This window comes from Cyclopterus lumpus, chromosome 17 (assembly GCF_009769545.1).
Source record: "Cyclopterus lumpus isolate fCycLum1 chromosome 17, fCycLum1.pri, whole genome shotgun sequence".
Taxonomy (NCBI): domain Eukaryota; kingdom Metazoa; phylum Chordata; class Actinopteri; order Perciformes; family Cyclopteridae; genus Cyclopterus; species Cyclopterus lumpus.
The window spans coordinates 4223693-4243565 of NC_046982.1; the positions used below are offsets into that span (position 1 = coordinate 4223693).

General features: G+C 43.6%; 1 protein-coding gene across 2 annotated transcripts; it reads left to right on the forward strand.

Moving 5' to 3' along the window:
- The first annotated feature begins 4686 nt into the window (after nt 1-4686).
- On the forward strand, nt 4687-18971 carry cop1 (COP1 E3 ubiquitin ligase). 2 transcript variants are annotated; one of them, XM_034556130.1, is made up of 20 exons: nt 4687-5401; nt 5526-5585; nt 6131-6228; nt 6476-6540; nt 6668-6787; nt 9128-9196; nt 9283-9342; nt 9466-9545; nt 9884-9947; nt 10227-10341; nt 11248-11383; nt 11556-11699; nt 11782-11890; nt 12595-12676; nt 12777-12893; nt 13958-14075; nt 15392-15516; nt 15631-15791; nt 15954-15998; nt 18293-18971. In XM_034556130.1, exons 1-20 carry the CDS (start codon nt 5046-5048, stop codon nt 18308-18310), a joined length of 2142 nt encoding a protein of 713 aa, XP_034412021.1. In that variant the 5' UTR covers nt 4687-5045; the 3' UTR covers nt 18311-18971. The 2 variants fall into 2 exon arrangements, with proteins under 2 accessions (XP_034412021.1, XP_034412022.1); XM_034556131.1 differs by having other exon boundaries at nt 6686-6787.
- The last annotated feature ends 902 nt before the right edge of the window (nt 18972-19873 follow it).

The following is a 19873-nucleotide window of genomic DNA, read 5'->3' on the forward strand; positions in this document are numbered from 1 at the left end:
TGCCTCGAGTTCTGGAAGTTTTTGGTGGGATTTTATTAAAAAATAAAGTGTGTGTGGGGGAGATTTGAGCTCTTAAAAGTATGCCTCTGGCTTCCAGGTCAGCAGCAGAAAGGCTCACACCAGACTGTGGTTTTTAGAAATGTTTCCGCACATTTACCCAGCAATAAAAACAACGTCCTTTTGGACTGCTTTTTTTTGCGGGTGGGGGATGGAATACAATAAATGTATTTTGTTAAAGAAATTAGCAGAGTAAATCCAAACATAAACGATCAGTGCATTCCACAGGGGATCAAACTAACAAAGAGGATGCAACACTCAAAGTTCCTCACGCGGAACTTAATAATGCATACCTCTTGCTATGTGATTGGTCAGCAAAAGATCTGCAGCATCTGTCACTGGGGTTCTGTTTAGGTAGCAGTAGTAAATACACTATTTCCAAAACTGAAATCGACAGACACCGAATAGTTTTATTACTAAGGCAGTGCACTTCCCCCTTATTAAAAAAGAAGAAGACTTGCAGGAATAAATCAGGTGAATTCACTCAATGCTGAAACCTCTCGTTTTACCTGACCCACAGCGGCAGCATTATTTAGTGCGTCCCGTTTCCAAAACAAATCGGAGTAGTATTATTATACATATAAAAATCAAAAGTCACTCCGGAGACGAACTGAAGTGCCGGCCGTCCTACTTGTTGGGCAGACTATAGGAGCTCTCCTGGTATTTATCTCAAAGAGAGCACACACAGAAATATGAGTCCATTATAATAATACAAATAATACAAAAATAAATCACGGTTTCGGAGTCCGCCGCGCGTCAGCTCTTCTCTTCGTGTCTTTGTTGTTGTTGTTTTTGTTGTTGTTGTTGTGCGTCTGTGTGCGCGCCTCAGAAGAATGACTTGCTCAGCTCCTCTGCACCGGCCCATGCAGCAGTAGTAATATCCTCCTCCATTTACTCCTCCACCTCCCTCCCCCTCTCTCTCTCTCTCTCTCTCTCTCTCTCTCTCTCTCTCTCTCTCTCTCTCTCTCTCCAAAGTTTTTTTATTATTATTATTATGAGGGAGCCCCTGCCCTGACATCACCGGTAGGGGAAGTGTGGTGGAGGTGGTGGGGAGGAGGGGACGTCCCTCCCTTTGCCTCACACTTGTGTTTTACAAGGGAAATCCTCTTTCTCCTCTCTCCTCATTCCCTATGCCCGGTCCCAATGGTGCAACAACACAACAGTGCAAGAAAAAAACTATGTAATAATATAATAATAATACACAATGAACGTGGCGCTTAGAAATATGACAGCTTTTTACTTGAGATGCTTTAAATCCGTGTTGATAATAGTCATGCACGTTTACTTTATTTTCATAATGCAGTGGAGATTTGCATGCATGGCAAAACATAACATTTGGAGTTATGTGAGTATCAAAAGTACTTTGCTATGCAGGTTTTAGTTTTTTTATACAGTTCCTGGATTACTTTCCTGCCGTCCGGTCGTGTTGGAGCAGCTTTACGTGCTCTTGTCTGCTGGTTAAACGTGTAGTTCATGTGTAACACATAAAGCACCGCTGGAAACACACGCCGGGAAGTAAGAAGTTCAATATTTAGTACTGTATTTAATACTATATGTATTTCAGTGGAATACATATAAAATCATACTTAAATACCCAGTTATTACCCCCCCACCCCCACACACACCCTTTGTCCACACCTTCCTAATAGGAGGCCCTAAGGGTCATCCTGGCAATGGGTGAATAAAGGTGGAGGTGGCCGAGAGCCCCCGCTGCAGTGACATAATTGTGTCTGATCTCTCCCTCGCTACCCCTCACTCTCTTTCTTCCTCACACACACACACACACACACACGCGTGTACACACACAGGCGCGCACACACACAGGCGCGCATACACACTCTTTTCAAAGTGAAGGAGGTGAGGTTTGAGTACCCCCCCCCCCCCTCCTCTCTTCCTTTCACTCCCTTCATCTACCCATCTCCCTCCCTCACGCTCTGGCTCTCCTCAGTGGTACAAAACGGACAGGCGCCACATCTGCCTCGCACATGAAACGTGTGTGTGTGTGTGTGTGTGTGTGTGCGTGTGTGTGTTTTTGGCGTGTTTCTTTCCGATCATCCAAATATGCGACCTGCTCTGTGCTCAACTCTTTCACTCGGGGTGGACCGAGCTAGGCCTGTAAACAAATACAAAAATAGAAATAATATTTGTTGTTTGCTGTTTGTCTCTTCCGGAGCTTTTTGGCAACGTGTGCCGTCCCCCTTCCTAAATCAGGTGTGATCTTCATTTCACTCTCTTCTGTACATCAGCATCTTCTGTAGACTTCTTCTCCCCTCACACCCCGCAATTTTATTTTTGTCAGGCTCAATTTTCAAACAGGGCCCTGGCTCTGAGGCAGGAGATGGAGATGGAGAGGAGGAAGAGGAGGAGGAGGCCACTGGCAGTAATGGCAGGGGCCCCCCGAAGGGGGGAAAAAAAAAAACGGTTCCTAAAGAGTGGGAGGCAGGAATTCCACAATCCCAGCCTGCCCGACTGAGGGATCTGCCTGCTAAACATTCAGCTTTTTCCTGCTGGCGAGGTGCCCTTTGAAATCCAGCTGCAACTGTGTTGGAAAAAAAGAAAGAAAAAAGAAACAAGAGAAATAGAGGGGTGGGTTTTAGAGAAAGCAACAAAAAAAGGAAAGAGGGAGGGAAGGAGAAGAGGAAGAGACCGATAGTATGTGTGTGCGTGTGTGTGTGTGTGTGTGTGTGTGTGTGTGTGTGTGTGTTTGTGTGTGAGAGAGAGAGAATCTGAATGAGCGTGCTCCACCGAGGGCCTCACCCCCCGCTGTAAGGGACCTCCACAGATTATCCTTCATCTGAGTATGTCGGTCTTGACCCCGTCGACCCTGAGGCCCCGCTCTCTGTGTGTGTTCACCCCCCCCCCCCCCCCCCCCCCCACACACACTCTGTCTTCCACCTTTTCCACTCACTCACTCGTTACTCCACACACCCCTCATTATTTCCTCCTTTTTTTCGCACAAGCAACCTGGTTTCAACCCCATGCATGAAAAACGGGGGGGGGGGGGGGGGGGGGGGGGGGGGGGGGGGGGGGGGGGACCCCAATGGGAGAACAAAAATCTAGGCTGATGTGGGGGACAAGTGAGGACGGGAGAAAAGAAGAAAAAGCTTTTCACCACCGCTGGGTGAAAGACCAAACGCGGGGAGGCAGAAGCTTCTTGAGGGGGACGAGTGCAACACGGTGTGTGCATGTAGTACTGCAGGTGTGTGACTCAGAGGGTCTCACCCGGAGTCACATGGGGGGCCTCCACAGTGTTTAATTTGTTTTAATCAAATTGTGTATGAGCTCAAACTGCTATTTGTGTTTTACAAGTTTGTTTGTTTTAAATCTACTTTTTTTTCTTCAATTCCTTTAATGTATTTAGTATCTTACTTATCCATCCTCTCTCTAAAAACCCAGAGGTCTTATTATGAAAGATATGTAAAAATATATATGTTTTAAAACAAAAAAAAACACATCTCTTTAATTAGTAATTAATTCATATTCTGATTTATTTTAATGTATTTAATCTAATTAAACTAAATATCGCATGTATATTAATATTAATATTATTACTGATTTACCATACTTTAAAAAAAAAAAAAAGAAAAAAAAAAAAGTTTTGTGCATGATGGACCTGTGCGGCATGCAGCTAAAGACGTCTCACTGTACACGGTGGTCCTCACCGAGCTCCGAAATGACACATGCGCTTTCCTTCCGCAAACAACAACATGGGAAAATCCATATTTGCGTGTGCCATACGCGGAGGGATCCCTTGTTTATCCACGTGGAGGGGAGAAAGCGGAAAAGCAAGTAGCGGGCTGGGCTGAACTGTGAGCGTGAATACGTTAGCGCGCCTCGGGTTGTGTTTGCCAAGCTGCAGGTGGACGCTTGAATGAATGGACGCGCGCTGTTCTTGGATCCCCTTGCAAGTTGTGGGGTGGGGGGGGGGGGGGGGGGGGGGGGGAGAGAGATGTGACCTACCTGCGTGTTTTTCATGTGAAGGCAATATCATCTGTAAAAAAAAAAAAGTAAAAAAAAGAAGAGACACTGTTTCTGTGGTTTACTGGAATACTTACTTACAAAAAAGAAAGGATGTGACCTCTTGGTGTTTGATTATAATCTTCAACAATTAATTCTGACAGAGGCTTTTCATTTTTAGCCACTTGTAGGGTTATTTAATTATTATATTGACATAATTCTACATTATCCCTCTGCTGTGGCGTTAATGGGAATCTGATACAGCTTTAGCGAAGAAGCGTTCTCTCTACAACAGTACAACATACAACAGAATGGATAGGAAAGCCCGAATTTGTTTTTATGTAATGCCACATGGATCATAATTCCACATAATGCAGTTTCACCCGAGTTTCAACTGAGAGTTTCAGTGCAGTGAGAGGGTTTCAGTGATTTGTCATTCACGTTGCCAAATAAAAAGATACTGTACATGGTTCGAGTCTAAAACTGTTAAAACTTATTGTTAATATTGTTATCGTCAATGCAAAATGCCTCTATCATGCTAAAATCGCACAATAAAAGCCACAACTGCGTGATTTCTTAAAGCGCATTTCTTACGGCGCAGTCGCACTCCTTCTCGCTAGGGGGCGGTAGCGGCAAACCGGGAGCGCGCTGGGCACCTGGGTAATCGAGGAAACTCGAAGGGATTCCTCTCTGGAGCTAACAGTAGCTAGCCGGCTGCTAATCTCCTGGACAACGCAGTTGTAGGGTTGTTTTATTGGCCGCTTTCAATGTCCGCGCCTTTCGTCCGTCGTACTTCAGCGGTCCCCTGATGCGCCGTCGGTGACGAAAGCGGGGCGGACACCGACGGACAAGTTTTAATGCGCTGGATGGTCGGTGACTCTTGCTTTCTCCCCAGGATGCTAGCACGCAAGCGAGCGAGCCAGCCAGCCAACTAGCCAACCTGCTGAAACAGCCAAATAGCAGCGGCGTCCGGATGCTTTGAACAGCAAGAACGCAACGGATATCGGGGAGTTTCTAGTCGGCCTCGCACGATGTCGGGCAACCGGCTGCAGCCGAGCGCTGGCGGGGCGAGTTCAGTGCCCAGCACGAGTAACGTTAGCGGCGGCGCAGGAGGCACCGGGAACACAAACGGTGGCGGCGGGGGCAACGCCGTCACCAGTAATGGCAACAACTCTGGAAACGTCGTGCCCTCCCGGACCCTTGCGGGTGCCGGCGAGGGGGCTATGTCGGTGCCGACGTTGGCCGCCGTGCCGTCGTCCCGGGGCGGCTTCGCGTCTCTGAGCAGACCCACCGCGTCCTCGGGTAGCAGGAAAAAGTCCCTCCACCAAGCACCCCTCTACAACGGCCTCTTGAATTCATACGAGGATAAAAGCAACGATTTCGTTTGGTGAGTTCATCTCCTGCACCGCTTTTTTATAAAGTGTACTTTCTGCAGTTGACTTGACTCCTGTCAAGTGTTTCTAAAGTTTGACACGCACTTATAACGTGTGTGTCTCTGTCTCCTTTCCCAGTCCCATTTGCTTCGAAATGATAGAAGAGGCACACATGACGAAGTGCGGCCACAGTTTTTGGTAAGTGTTCCGGTCGAGGCAAAGGGGGGTATGAAGTTCATTTGAGATCACAACAAGAGAGCGACGTGGTGATGCTGTTTGGCCAACCAGTGCCTGTGTTGTTGGTGCTTCCAGGTGTGGACGGAGGAATACAACTTCCCCTTCCTCCACCAGTTCACTTTACCCCTAAAGAAAACAGTCTGCACTATAAAAAGGAAGTAATAGAACCCAACTTTTTATTTATTGTTTTCCCCCTTAAAAAAAAAAAAAGAGGAACACCACTGTTTTTTTTTTTTTTGTTATTCATTTTCATAATATGTCAGACTATCTGTGTCGGTGGATTACCATCCTCAAACCTGAATTACATTTTTGTTTAAACAGTCTTAACAAAATGTATCAACAGTTCACCCAAAACGCGTACAAAAGCAATGCGCGGAAGTCCAACTTTAGGTTTGGCTTAGCTCGGGCACAAATATGTCCCGCGGCAGCACTGTTCTCTCAGGGCTCCCCTCGGTGTGCCGTCTCAGTCCTTCCCGCAGTGCTCAGCTGTCTCTCCCTCCCTGCAGTTTCAAGTGCATCCGCCAGAGTCTGGAGGACAGCAACAGATGTCCCAAGTGCAACTACATCGTCGATAACGTGGATCAGCTCTACCCAAACTTCCTCGGTAGGTGTTTTGATTCAAGAGGGTTAAAGGCTCGGGCCCTTTTTTTCCCTGCTTTTAGCTGTCATAGAACATACACATTTGCACGTTGATCAAATACACATTGTGGAGTGATTCCTGTTTTTAAGCACAACTAAAACCGACTCACCCAACGTGTAACTGCTGTACTGTGAATGTTGTGTTTCCGTCATGTACTTATGTAGCGTTTCCAACTCTCTCCCCCCGTCCCCCCCCGTCCCCCCCGTCCCAGTAAATGAACTGATCCTTAAACAGAAGCAACGGTCGGAGGAGAAGAGGCTAAAATTGGATCATCCCGTGAGTACAACACACGCTTATCGTAGCTGCTTTCTACACATATATTTTCACTCTCGCAGTTTTTGTTTCTTTAAATACATTTTTTTTTAAGTCTGTTGCTTGGAACTGATCGGTTTCTCTGACCCAGAATGGGTCGAGGTGGCAGGTGTTCCAGGATGTGTTGAGTCCCGACCAGGAGAACCTGGACCTGGCTAATGTCAATCTGATGCTGGAACTCCTGGTCCAGAAGAAGAAGCAGCTGGAGGCGGTGAGTAAGGCCTGATCTCAATCTCCAAACTAACGGACTTTGAGGCGTCCTTGGGTCTAGGTTTAGGACTGCCCCCCTGTCAAATCCCCGAGTGTTCGAGGGCTCTTTAGCGGACGTTTTCAGCCCTTTATTAACCTTTTCCATAAGTCAGCGTTCGCAGAGGGCTTTGCTCAAGGAAATTACCCACAATTCATTGCAATGTGCTGTTGAACACGGGGTAACCAGTGGAAGCATGAAGACGTGAACAAAGAGGCTAGCATACACGTGTTCAGCCTAGCAAATCACATGTACTCCGAAACATCAAGGATTAAAGATGGAGACATAAAACATATGAAATCAGAGGATATTTATTCATCAAACATTTAATTTTGTCATTGAAGCTAAATAGATGATTTTATGACTGAAACCTGAAAGACGTTCACATCAGGGAGAAGAAAGTATAAGTTAAATACCCACAATTGTACATCATATTTCTTTAGTGCTGTCCCATTCGTATTATATCCATACATGAGAGTTAAGTTTGACCACATGATTATGGCAGATCACAGGGGTAGCTAAGATGTTCTTGTAAAACCAGGTGCCCATCGCTCTCTCAGCTTAGCCTGGAACATCTCTCCCCCCCCCACACCCCCCACAGACCTCTTTTTTATTTTCTTGTCTTGACAATCTGTGGGAAGTTACAGGAAAAGAGAAGTAGGAGCCACAACGTATCCTGTTGATTTATGTCTTGTCACATCAGCGCTCTCCTTTTTAAAGTGACAGCAGGAGTTACTGTTTCATCTGTACACATGACATCTATTGCTTCTGTCTATCCGGGGAGAGGGATCCTCCTCTGTTGCTCTCTGAAGGTTTCTTCCCTTGTTTATTTTCTTTGGAATTGTGCAGCCTCACACTTGAGGAGAAATGTCAGGTGCATCATCACATTGTTATTGATTGATTGTAGCAGTGAGTCTTAATGCATGGCGCTTTTTCTTTTCTTAATGAAATATGTCAGTGCGTATTAATGAGGAAGGATTGTGGCGTCCACAAACATGTGCGTTTGGGCATAGTTGGCTAACGCAGCCAGTGACACAGGATCACCACCCGCCCCGAGTATTTACAAGTTTAATTTATACTAGGGCTGCTACCAACAATTATTTTCATTGCTGTTTCATTTGTCGATTTTTCTTTTCTCGACTTTAATCGATTCGTTGTTCTGTCGGTGTTTCCCAAAGCCCAAGATGATGTCGTCAAATGTCTCGTTTTGTCCGTGACTAAAAGATATTCATTCCACTGTTATCAAAGAGAGAGAAAACTGAACATTTTTACATTTGAGAAGCTGGAATGGAAGAACCAAATGAAAAAAGTAGTGGTCGATTTCATTTTACAATCGACCCTATATAGATTGATCGTTGCAGCTCCACTTCATACCAAGTGTGAGCTTTTTGCAGGTTCTACACCAGATTGGTCAAGAACTTTAGGTTTCTGTGGCGTCCGCGAAGAGCTAGGTTAGCATTCGTGCTATTGCTAGAGGGTGTGCCTGTGTCGTTGTCCCCTCTGTGTATGGTTCTGTCTCTCTGGACACTTGAGAGGACACTCGGATGCTCAATTCATTTTGATATTGGTCCTAATTTAAAGGTTGTGCTGTCAGGCAAGGGGCGACGGTTTGGTTCTATATTTGGTAAGGGCTCTTTTCTTTCCCCGATGGCAAATCTGCACAGTTCTGTAAATATTAATTAACGGATTTGGGCGACACAATGCAAAAAAGCTTCCACTTGTGTATTTATGACGTTTTCGCTCTATGACCTTCCAGACCAACTGGTGCATGGTATTCACCAACATGAGACTTTCTTTTTCTTTTGACCTTGTAAATCCCACCCGTACTCGAAAACAACGGTGAAATACTGTGCTACGAATTACTGCTGCAAAACAATTTCCAGATTTATGAACATCAGAAAACGTGAAAAGCGGCTCACATTTAATTTGAGTTCATAACCAGCGTCTGGAATTCGGTTGTCGGGGGTTTCACCTGAGAATCAAGTCTTTTTTAAATTATTATTATTTGTTTTGACTGCATGAAGGGGGTCCAAAATATGACTTCTCGGCCCGTGTTGTTTAGCCAAACATTCGAAGCACGGGAAACTTGTGACCGACATCCGTGACCCCTCGGGTTAGGGGTCGTTTCCTGTCGCTGAATCGAACAGCGCACCCGCTCCTTATAATCGGTGCCTCGTTTTGATCATTCCGCGTCTGCACACCGGCGTTCTGCCAACTCCGTACCGGGGAATGGAAAGAGCGGCGAGAACATTTTATGAAGTGTTGTGACTTTGTCAGTGAACTTGTCTTGTGTGTCTCCGCTAGGAATCCCAAGCAGCTCAGAGACAGATCCTCATGGAGTTCCTGAAAGAAGCCCGGAGAAACAAAAGAGAGGTACATACGTCTTTAATAATCCGAGTATAACTGTACCGCTGGGTGGCAAGGCATGTTTAATGGTGTGTTTCTGGCTCCGTCAACAGCAACTGGAGCAACTGCAGAAAGAGCTCAGCTTTCTTGAAGAGGACATTAAGCGTGTTGAGGTAAAGCAGCCAAATTGTAAATGTAAAGGCGGAGGAGGATTATGAAATCCTGTGATATTGTGTAATGGGGAACAACTGGAGTGTAACGCGTTAAAAACATGTTATTCCTGTGCAACGTTCCAGGAGATGAGCGGGCTGTACTGTCCGATGATGGAGGCCGAGTGTACGGTGCCTAATGTTGAGGCCCCCTCACCAGCACCCAGGTACAGCTGACCTCCGTGTTTTTAACAAGTTATACCTACGAGTCCATCGTCCTCCCAACCAGCCACAGAAGGACCTTCCTGATTCAGAACATTTGCCTGTTGCTCTGTGATAACTGCTATATATTTATAAGGGGACCAGTCCTGGGTAAAATAGTAGCAAGTCTAGGTAGAGTAGAATAGTATAGTGTAGGACCAGGTCTGGGTAGAATAGGAGCAGATCAGAGTCGGACCTCGTCTGTGTAGAACCGGAAAGAGCCACTTGGTCATGCATATAGTGAGGGTGTTGTGGCTCCTGTCCTCTGACTTATTGTCTGCATGTGTTTTTGCTTGTTGCGTAGCTGTAGCAGTATTATGGAGCCACCAGATTACAGCCAGCCTCCAGGATTTGGTGGAACAACCCAGGTATGTACGAGAAACGAGACCCGCCGGTTGCATTTCCTTTCACGTTTACATCTCCTTATTTTCATTATCTTTTTTTGATTTTTAATGTTTTGTTTGCATATCTGTCTTTTAGAAAATGTGTATAATATGGATCCAGGCCATAGAATATTAGAAAAAGTTCCCAAAAAAGGAATGTACACAAGCTCTCCCAAGTTTGGGACGTATAGTGAAGTGGTTCTGTGGAGTAAATGTCGGTCCAAGTTCAGCGCCGGCTTGACGGCACCCTTTGTTTTTCGCCAGGGCAAAAGACAGACCTGGTACAACAGCACGCTGGCGTCGAGGAGGAAGAGGCTGACGGCTCACTTCGAGGATCTGGAGCAGTGCTACTTCTCCAACAAAATGTCACGCATCACAGGTGACTAATCCCGCCGGGGAATGGCGGCGGCGGCGCTCGCTCCCAGCACAGCGGCAACACGTCCGAGGACATCTGTAGGCCGATGTGTTTCTGTTGACTACATTTGCATTGAAGGAAGCACACGATGACGGCTCGATTCTCACACGCACACACACACACACACACACACATTTGCCACAAACTCCACTGCTTGCTGTCACAGTGGGTTCTTTCTGTTGAAACGCTTTGGTTCTCAGCAAAGGAAGAATGACACGTATGCTGCGAGGCGCAAAAGCACAAAATGTTCCTCGTTTGTGGTTATGATATTATTATATGATGATTTATCGCTGTCAAAATGTGACACAGGGCTGCTTCGGCATGGTTACGGCCCCACACCCCCACTCGTCGGCCTATTTTACACACCCGTGGTTAAACACTGAGGACACCGCGGCTAACTAACAGCTCACTTTAACGGAGGCTGCTTTGCGTTAAGAGTAAGAGGAGTATCGGGTAAACAGACATAATATAATGCTGATGAAATGGATATACGGGAATTATGGCCTGTTTAACTTCCTAACACTAGCTCTAAGCAGCTTTTAATACATAATTAAATCTAACAATGCCACGTTTTTATTTCCATAATTATTTTGATTGTGCGTTTTTTAATTAATTATCACTATAGAAGACGATAACAAAGGAAAAGGATAACATGCAGAATTCTTTACGGTTCATGCTGATTTCGGTTTCCTTCGCCACCCGCTAAAACCAAAACCAAACCTCTCTGTATCGGACGATACGACACATCGGCGTCAAAAAGGCTGATCGGGGCTCCTCTGCCCTCTTCCCCATCACACGCAGCATACAGTCAATGTCCCCATTGCTCCCTGTGCACAGTGTTTTGACAGCGTGTGTCTCTATTGTGTCCAGATGAAGGCAGAAACCTGAACCAGTTGGATGATTTCATGGAGTGCCTGTCTAAGTTCACCCGCTACAACTCTGTGCGGCCGCTCGCCACCCTCTCGTACGCCAGCGACCTCTACAACGGCTCCAGTATCGTCTCCAGGTGCAGAAAGGAAGATGCAGACGTTGTCTATCGTAGCCTCAAAGGCTCAGTGTGGTTTTTTCGACATTTTGTTTAATGATTCTTTTTGTTGTTGTAGCCATTGAGCGTTTTCTCTGTGTAACCGTCATCGACCCTCTCACTATCAATGACTCCATTCTCACCTGTGCTCCAGTATCGAGTTTGACCGCGACTGTGACTACTTCGCCATCGCCGGCGTGACCAAGAAGATCAAGGTGTTTGAGTACGGCACAGTGATCCAGGATGCGGTGGACATCCACTACCCTGTCAATGAAATGACCTGCAATTCTAAAATCAGGTGAGCATCCTACAAATTATTTAAGAGCGTAGCCGATTGTGACGGTGAGCCTTACTGTGATCCCGACCCTTGTTTGTTGTAGCTGTATCAGCTGGAGCAGCTACCACAAGAACCTTCTGGCCAGCAGCGACTACGAGGGTACTGTCATCCTGTGGGATGGGTTCACCGGCCAGAGGTCCAAAGTCTACCAGGTATGATGTACTCAGGAGGCCCAGAGACTGACACCTCAGTGGGCTGAACTCAAATCAAACACTTATCTGAAAAAAGAAAGTCACTTTTCTATTCTCCTGATTTCCGCCGTTATTTCCTTCTTTCAAACCAGTGGTGGAGAACACCATGGGCTGAGTTTTTATTCCAACTAAATTATGACTCGTGTATTAACTTCACGTCTAATTAATGAGAGCACACAAGACCAAGTGAGTTCCTAAGTTATCATGTGACCGGTTGCTTTAAATTGGCTATTTTTTTTTAAAACCGAGTCCGGTGCATCGCTCGCTCCAGATAACATGTGGCATCAATCTTGTGGACAGTGACATCAAGTGTGTTGATCACAAATACAATCCTTCCCCACAGCCGATGTGAGGCTGAGCCCAAATGAGAGTGAGAACAAACAGATCCCAGTCAGTTGGGAACAGCAGCCCCGCCCCCCTCCACTCGGCGTACCACTAGACTTTAGAGCAGCTTCTTGCCTCTGGCTGGGATATTCCTCCACCTGTGTAATATAGTTAGTTGTTTTTTTTTTCGGGCCGAAAAACTGCATTTCGTTGTGCAGACTATATATATATATATATATATATATATATATATATATATATATATATATATATATATATATATATATATATATATATATATATATATATAAAAATAATGGTTCCTTCTGCTTTCTTTTCAGGAACATGAAAAAAGGTGTTGGAGTGTCGACTTCAACCTAATGGACCCCAAGCTGTTAGCCTCCGGTTCTGATGATGCGAAAGGTAACTGAGGACCAGAAACGCCGTGTCCTACAGGGTACAGTCATAAATCCTCTGTGCAGCTCATAGAGAAATGTTCACTGATCTGTTTGCTGTGTTTCAGTGAAGCTGTGGTCAACCAATCTCGATAACTCAGTGGCCAGCATCGAGGCCAAGGCCAATGTCTGCTGTGTGAAGTTCAGCCCAACCTCCAGGTATCACCTGGCCTTTGGCTGTGCAGGTGAGATCAGATTGTCAGATTGGTCTTATCTTTGTCCTGTGGAGTAACTGTTGATGGAGGACAACATCAGAGGTGCAAACGGTCTAGTTTATTGTTCAACATGATAATGGTTGACCACGGTAGTGGTCCACAATAACTGAACAATATTCAAGCATGCAACGCCTGTTATAAATTCACGAGGGCCAAGTTGAATGACTTTGTTTGGTGCATTCAAAGCTTTGTTTCGGGTTCGATACTCCGATCTATTCAGCGTAGCTCGAACTCCAGCAGGGAAGACGTCCGCTCTTGTTATGCAACTGCATCTATTCGATTTAAAACAAAGCGAGAAAGGAGTTCTCATACTTCTCATGGATTTTGTAAGACGACGCTTTAAAACCCTTCAGCTTACATAGTGCATAAGCGAGTTACAGTAGCAATGACAAACGCTCTTATAATATTAATAAAATAACCAAAACCTTTCTCATAATAATGAAATAGTATCTCAAAGTAAAGATAAAAACAAAACAATGATTTAGTGTCTCAAAATAACAAGACACTCACCCGTATTTTTGATACTATAATCATTATTTCCAAAGGAACAATTTTTTGCTCGTCGTGATGTATTAGTATTGTTACACCCAACCACCGCAGTTTGTCCTCGTAGACCAACCGGTTTCTTTGGCAGTTTTGCAGACTCCGGTGGTCCAGACAAACCTCTTGATAAATTAATGTTGCTGCCTGAGAATTTGAAATCTTGTACACAGAAACGACCCTTCAAGTCGCCAACGTGGGACAAACAGAGCTGCACAGAAACTCTTGTGTTATCCGGCCCCGGCTTATTTACCCCCAATCCCTGTGTCTCCACGGTCCAAGTCCGCTGAGCCCCGGGGGGGGACAAAAACCCTTCTATGCCGTTGGAAGTTGTTGTTGTAGTGAAGCTTTGATATTTGAATGAAAGCCAGCAGGCGCCGTGTGCCGTTCATTCAGCCGTCGTCCCACCATGGCTGCCTGGCCTCGACAGGATTGACACTGAAAGAATGCACACTGTTTTATTTAATTGTTGTTTTTCCCTTTTCTGCTCGCAGACCACTGTGTCCACTACTATGATCTACGCAACACCAAGCAGCCCATCATGGTATTCAAAGGCCACAGGAAGGCTGTGTCCTACGCCAAGTTTGTCAACGGAGAGGAAATAGTTTCTGCGTGAGTCCGTTTGCCCTTATTTTGTTTAGCAGTGCTGTGCCGAAATGATATAAATAGGGTTGAAAAGGGGCGGAAAGTTTCCACAGGAATTTTGTCTCGGGAATTTTGGGAATTTTGAAGGAAAAAAAAGTTTATTTGCAAAAGCATATAACAGGGAACTTAAATGTAGTTGAGAACAAGACTATGCACGCCTAGCTCAGCTGGACCCTGAATGCAGCTGGTTGGGAACATTGTCTGCCAGAAACATAAACGTTTTTGAACGTCTTTGTCATCAGTGTTGCGTCTGAACGTTTCAGCCCTATGCCCGCCAAGTGTGAGAGCGCCGAGTTGCGTAGAGGCCAAGAGCGGTATTGCAGACGGATAGAGATTTAAATTATAGCTCGCAACATATTGAAAAAAATAACTGAACTAGTTCATTTTTTGGAGCTGTGAACTTAGTTCAACATTTTTGAATTATGAACTATGAACTGAACTAGTTCATGTAGAAAGTGAACTTTGCCAACACTGTTTGTCATTACCTAGCATATTGATTACTTGGTAAACTGAAGCCATGTTCATTTTAATACCAAGTTTATTTGTATACAGTAGACTAACTTTTTACAGCAGTGAGGAGGACGTTGATGAGGTCCAGGAAGAAAGCATTTAGACCTGAAAGGATTCAGGGACAAACACTAAAAAATTGGTTTGGGGGGTGGCGATCATAGGGAATACACCTTTTTCATTCAACGTTTTTGTTGTTCGATGATTGAATAAAGTTCTACTCACAAAATGTAAAAAATGTCATTTTTAAAAGTTGTATTATAAATGTTTGCATGCATGTCTGCTCATGACAAGGTAAATACAGTTAAATTACCCCAACATTTCCAGTTTATTCCCGTTTATTCCCGTTAATTCCCGTGGAAAGTTTCCAACTTTGAATATTCCCGGAATTTTGCAACCCTGGATATAAATAATGTGTTATTACAAGAAATCTTTTTTTTTTTTTTATAAAGACTCTATGTTGTATGCTTATAATTAGGGATGCCCTAAATAAGTAAAACCCAGAGAATCGCTAATGTCCGGCGTTAATTGCTCTGCAGTAAGTTACGGAGCGATCGCTATGAGTCTTAGTATCAATTCAAATTCTCACGACACCCGTCTGTACTTCTAATCTAGCCCCTTTACCAACTGCTTTACGTTGCAGGGTTGACCAAAGAATGGCGACCCATTTTCTTTCCTCATTTCACACACAAAAAGATGCTCAGATTTACAAACTGCCAATTGAGCGTTGATGGCTCCTGACTCGGCTCGTGTGTTTCCCACCCTTTCTGGTACAGCTCCACAGACAGCCAGCTGAAGTTGTGGAACGTCAACAAACCTCACTGCCTGCGCTCTTTCAAGGGTCACATCAATGAGAAGAACTTTGTGGGCCTGGCTTCCAATGGAGACTACGTTGCCTGTGGTAAGCATCGATAAAAAAAAATAATTCAAATAAAAGACAACCGTGTTGCAAATGAACCCGTGGAGCAAAAACATCCGCTTTTTTTTCCTCCTCCTTTTGTGCGTGTTTACACAGGCAGTGAAAACAACTCCCTGTACCTGTACTACAAAGGGCTGTCAAAGACGCTGTTGACATTCAAGTTCGACACGGTGAAGAGTGTCCTGGACAAAGACAAGAAGGAAGACGACACCAACGAGTTTGTCAGCGCCGTCTGCTGGAGAGCCCTGCCCGATGGAGTAAGCGCCGTGTGTGTGTGTGTGTGTGTGTGTGTGTGTGTGTGTGTGTGTGTGTGTGTGTGTGTGTGTGTGTGCGCGCGCTCGTGCTCTTGCTCTTTGTTAATATTGTCCTGTAAGTGATACATACGTTCTAGGTTTTATAAATGATGCTTTGTTTTTCAGGAGTCAAATGTCCTGATTGCTGCAAACAGTCAAGGAACGATCAAGGTTTGTGTTTTTAAAGTCGCTCATGAAACACACTAATCACTATTGTGTTTGACATTTTCCACGGAAAAGTTGTTTGCTAATATATTTTTCTGTCAATTAATCGATCTTTGCAGATCTAATACACTTTAGTAATCATGTTTTTAAAAGCACATCCATGATTTCAAATGTATTGCCTTTGGGGAGTGGTCAAAATATATAGACACTAGTAGTCTAATGTGTAGACTGTAGTTTCTGAATGCTTAAAACAAGTCAAATGTTAAGAGAACACTTGCAATAAACAAAATCAATGACTTCAAACAATATTCCAAGTAGAATTTAGAAATATGTTAACATTGTGGAAGGGCGACTTGCTTCGACATGAAGGCCCCCGTAAAAACAGATATGGTGGTTTTCTCAGTGCAACTTTTTTAAAGTGACCAAGCAAAAAAGTGAAGACGTCAACCACCATTACATCGCCAAAGTCTCAAAACATTTGACTTTACGAGGGAGCAGGTGTTGGGAAGGAAGGTCGAGTTGGTCGCGTCGAGGGGGCACAGGAAACCAGTGCAAACGTGTCCTGAACTTGCATTCTCTCTAATGGCCATCAGGGGGCGACTGCTCTAGTTGCAAAAAAAAGTCTGGTTGTAACGAAGTCTGAGGAAATGACCCATAAAACAATTGAGTTTATGGTCTCAATCTCTAGTTTTTAAGTGTTCTTCAATACAGCGTGATGTTCATTTAGTAAATGATGGTTAATTTAGAGTCAAACAGACCATAAAGCAGGGTAAGCTTTAGGGCGGGGGTCACTAACAGGCGATCCGGATCCGGACCCAGGCGCCGTTGTATCTGGACCCTGGACCTATAACCGATCAATAATTGAGAATTATTCAATGTTGACAGAGCGCTTTTCCAGTCTTTACGGCACTCGTTCAGTGGTTCAGGAAACACACCGACCAATTACACCATGTCACGTGACCATACTCAGCCAATCAAATATGCGTATTCGGCATCGTGTCTCAAGGGAGAAATACAGACTGGAGAGACCGGAGGAGGAGAGGCCGAACAGTCGGAACAGAACGAGTGAGAAGTTATTCCATGTTGTTCTCCAACAAGAGAAATGTGGACAGAAACCAGAGTCTTTAACCAAGAAGACTCTTCTATATTCATTCTTCTTTAATAGACTCTTTTATGCTCATTATTCTTTAATAGACTCTTTAATGCTCATTATTCTTTAACAGACTCTTCTATGTTCATTCTTCTTTAACATACTCTTCTATATTCATTCTTCTTTAATAGACTCTTCTATGTTCATTATTCTTTAATATACTATTTTATGTTCATTATTCTTTAATAGACTTCTATGTTCATTCTTCTTTAATATACTATTTGATGTTCATTATTCTTTAATAGACTTCTATGTTCATTATTCTTAAATATACTCTTCCATGTTCATTATTCTGTAATAGACTCTTCCATGTTCATTATTCTGTAATAGACTCTTCCATGTTCATTATTCTGTAATAGACTCTTCCATGTTCATTATTCTATAATTGACTCTATGTTCATTCTTCCCAAAGGCAGATCAAAACTATTATGTCTCATGTGTTCAGAGAACACATGAGACATAATAGTATAGATTATGTATAGATAGTATAATAGATTATTAAAAGCACCAATGTGAAGCAAAGCAAAACTCTTTGAAACAAACGTACCGACTCGCATCTGAAATGAAGGAACAGAAAAATAAACGATCTAAGACCCCCCAATATGATCAGAATCCTAATAATTCATTCACTGTCCAACGATGATGTCAACAGAGAGAATAGAGCTGAAACAAGTGGTTTCAATAACAGATCCCTGCACATACATTTTATAAGAATAATATAATGTCGTGACTTTTTTGGTTGACATCACAAGACACCTGAATAAACTGAATTTAAAGCTACAGGGAAAAGAACATTAAGTTCCATTTGTTTGTGTAAAATTAAGTACTATATTTTAAGAAACATTTTTCAAAACCGTTCTGTAATGTTTTTTTTCTATTTTTAAATCCAGCATTGTAATTGAAATGAGAGAATAACATTTATTCATTAGAGTATTTATAATTCATCAAGTTAAATTTGAAAACTGATAATTTTGATAATAAATCTTTATTTGATTTGACAGTCAGTTGTTGACTACATAAAGATGTTGATAGGCTACTTGAACGGCATGTGGCCCTTTTGTATTATTGTAAAGGCCATGACTGCACAGGTGGTGTTTTAACCCTTTGTTTCCAGTGCTGTAACGGGTCTTTGTCTTATCCCCCCGCTCAGGTTCTTGAGCTCGTCTGAGGGCCCCCGCTGCGTCTTCAGCATGTGACAGAACGTCCATCAGCTGCTCGGTGTTTGATAGTGGACCAGTCTGATGCATGGAGGAGCCCAGGCGGCCTGCTGGACCCGGATGCCTGACAACAGAGGGAGACCTGAATTGAACTGAACCACCAACCCACCAACATCTACCCCACTCCGGTCTTATTTTTAATGAGCTGCAGCAGAAAAGAATTTGGGCCATAGCAGGAGAAGATGTGCTGTCATTTTACAGGCAAAAGAAACGAGGACCTACTAGCTTGGGCACACAACGAAACAAGAGACTTTAGCAAGCCTGTTTTTGCTGTTTTTGTTTCTTTACGTTTAAAATATCGGCTACAATAGAAACGCCTCTTTATGATTTTAGGTTGAATCAAAAAAGTGTACCTTTTTTTTTTTTTTTTAATTAAGCTGTTGCTCCCGAGGGTACATCCAGCCAAACGCTACCAGTGTGATGCTTTTTTCTTTTTTTTCCTTTTTTAAAGGCCAAAGCACAAGACATAATCACATGCAAAAATCATGTCTTTTAACCCCAAACACAGACACATTGTTTGTCAACCGACTGTTTTCCCTCTTTACATGTAGTTCTTTTTTGTGTTTTTCAGATTGGGAGAAACCAGTTTTAATAAATAAGACTTGAATTTCATTCTGTCGGGCGCATCGTCGGTTCCTTTTCTGGCTTCACAGTGTAGAATGTAAGGTAGTGGACGGAGGTCACGGACCACCGTCGGGGTCACCCGGTGGGGTCACGGACCGCAACTCTCACGTAGCACATCAAACTGGATCACTCTTTCCACCTAGGTGAGCGGCTTGTTGAAAAGCGAGAAGCTCACAGAATCAAGATTTAGTATCTGTATTTTTAAGTAGCAATGGAATTAGTCTTCACACATACTGGAGGTCAAAATATCTACATTTTGAACATGACGCAACATTGGCGACCACATTGGCGGGGAGAGGATTTTGGTAAACACCGCCAAGACCTACCTATTTTATGATAACTGAGTGAGAGAGGGTGTTTTGTATTTGTATAACTGAATAAATTATTTCGAAACAGTTTGGTCCCATTGGGTCTTTTTATTTTTTATTTTATTTTAAAATACATATTTTTTTGGCATTTCTAACATTCTCTTGACCGCCCATGTGTCACTGAGTTGCGTGGTCATCATTGGTGATGGAGTCGGTAACCACTGAAAGAGCCCATATTGACATTAATAAAGTCTCAGACATTGAACAGAAAAATTCAGAACAAATTAATTGGATACGGCCACAATTTCATTAATAATGACCAATATTGTTCAATTTCCTGTTTTCCTTCTACTTGTGTCTTTAAAATATAATTTTCCAACTCAATTCCAATAGTTTGAATATATATATATAGCAGTAAAAGATGACTCCAATAACATCCAGTGGTGGCTTTGGGAAACTGACACTGGTGGACTATTTTAAGTCTTTGAAAATGCACACTTTTTGATCACTGTTACCCAGAACGTTGTGTGTTTAATGCAGCCACATGCTACCAAGTCATATTTTGACAATCTTAATTTAACG

Coding starts and splice junctions, on each gene's coding strand:
- cop1 (XM_034556130.1), top strand. CDS start 5,046: ATGTCGGGCAACCGGCTGCAGCCGAGCGCTGGCGGGGCGAGTTCAGTG. Junction 11,384..11,555: donor GGCTCCAGTATCGTCTCCAG/GTGCAGAAAGGA, acceptor CCTGTGCTCCAG/TATCGAGTTTGACCGCGACT. Junction 11,891..12,594: donor AGAGGTCCAAAGTCTACCAG/GTATGATGTACT, acceptor CTTTCTTTTCAG/GAACATGAAAAAAGGTGTTG.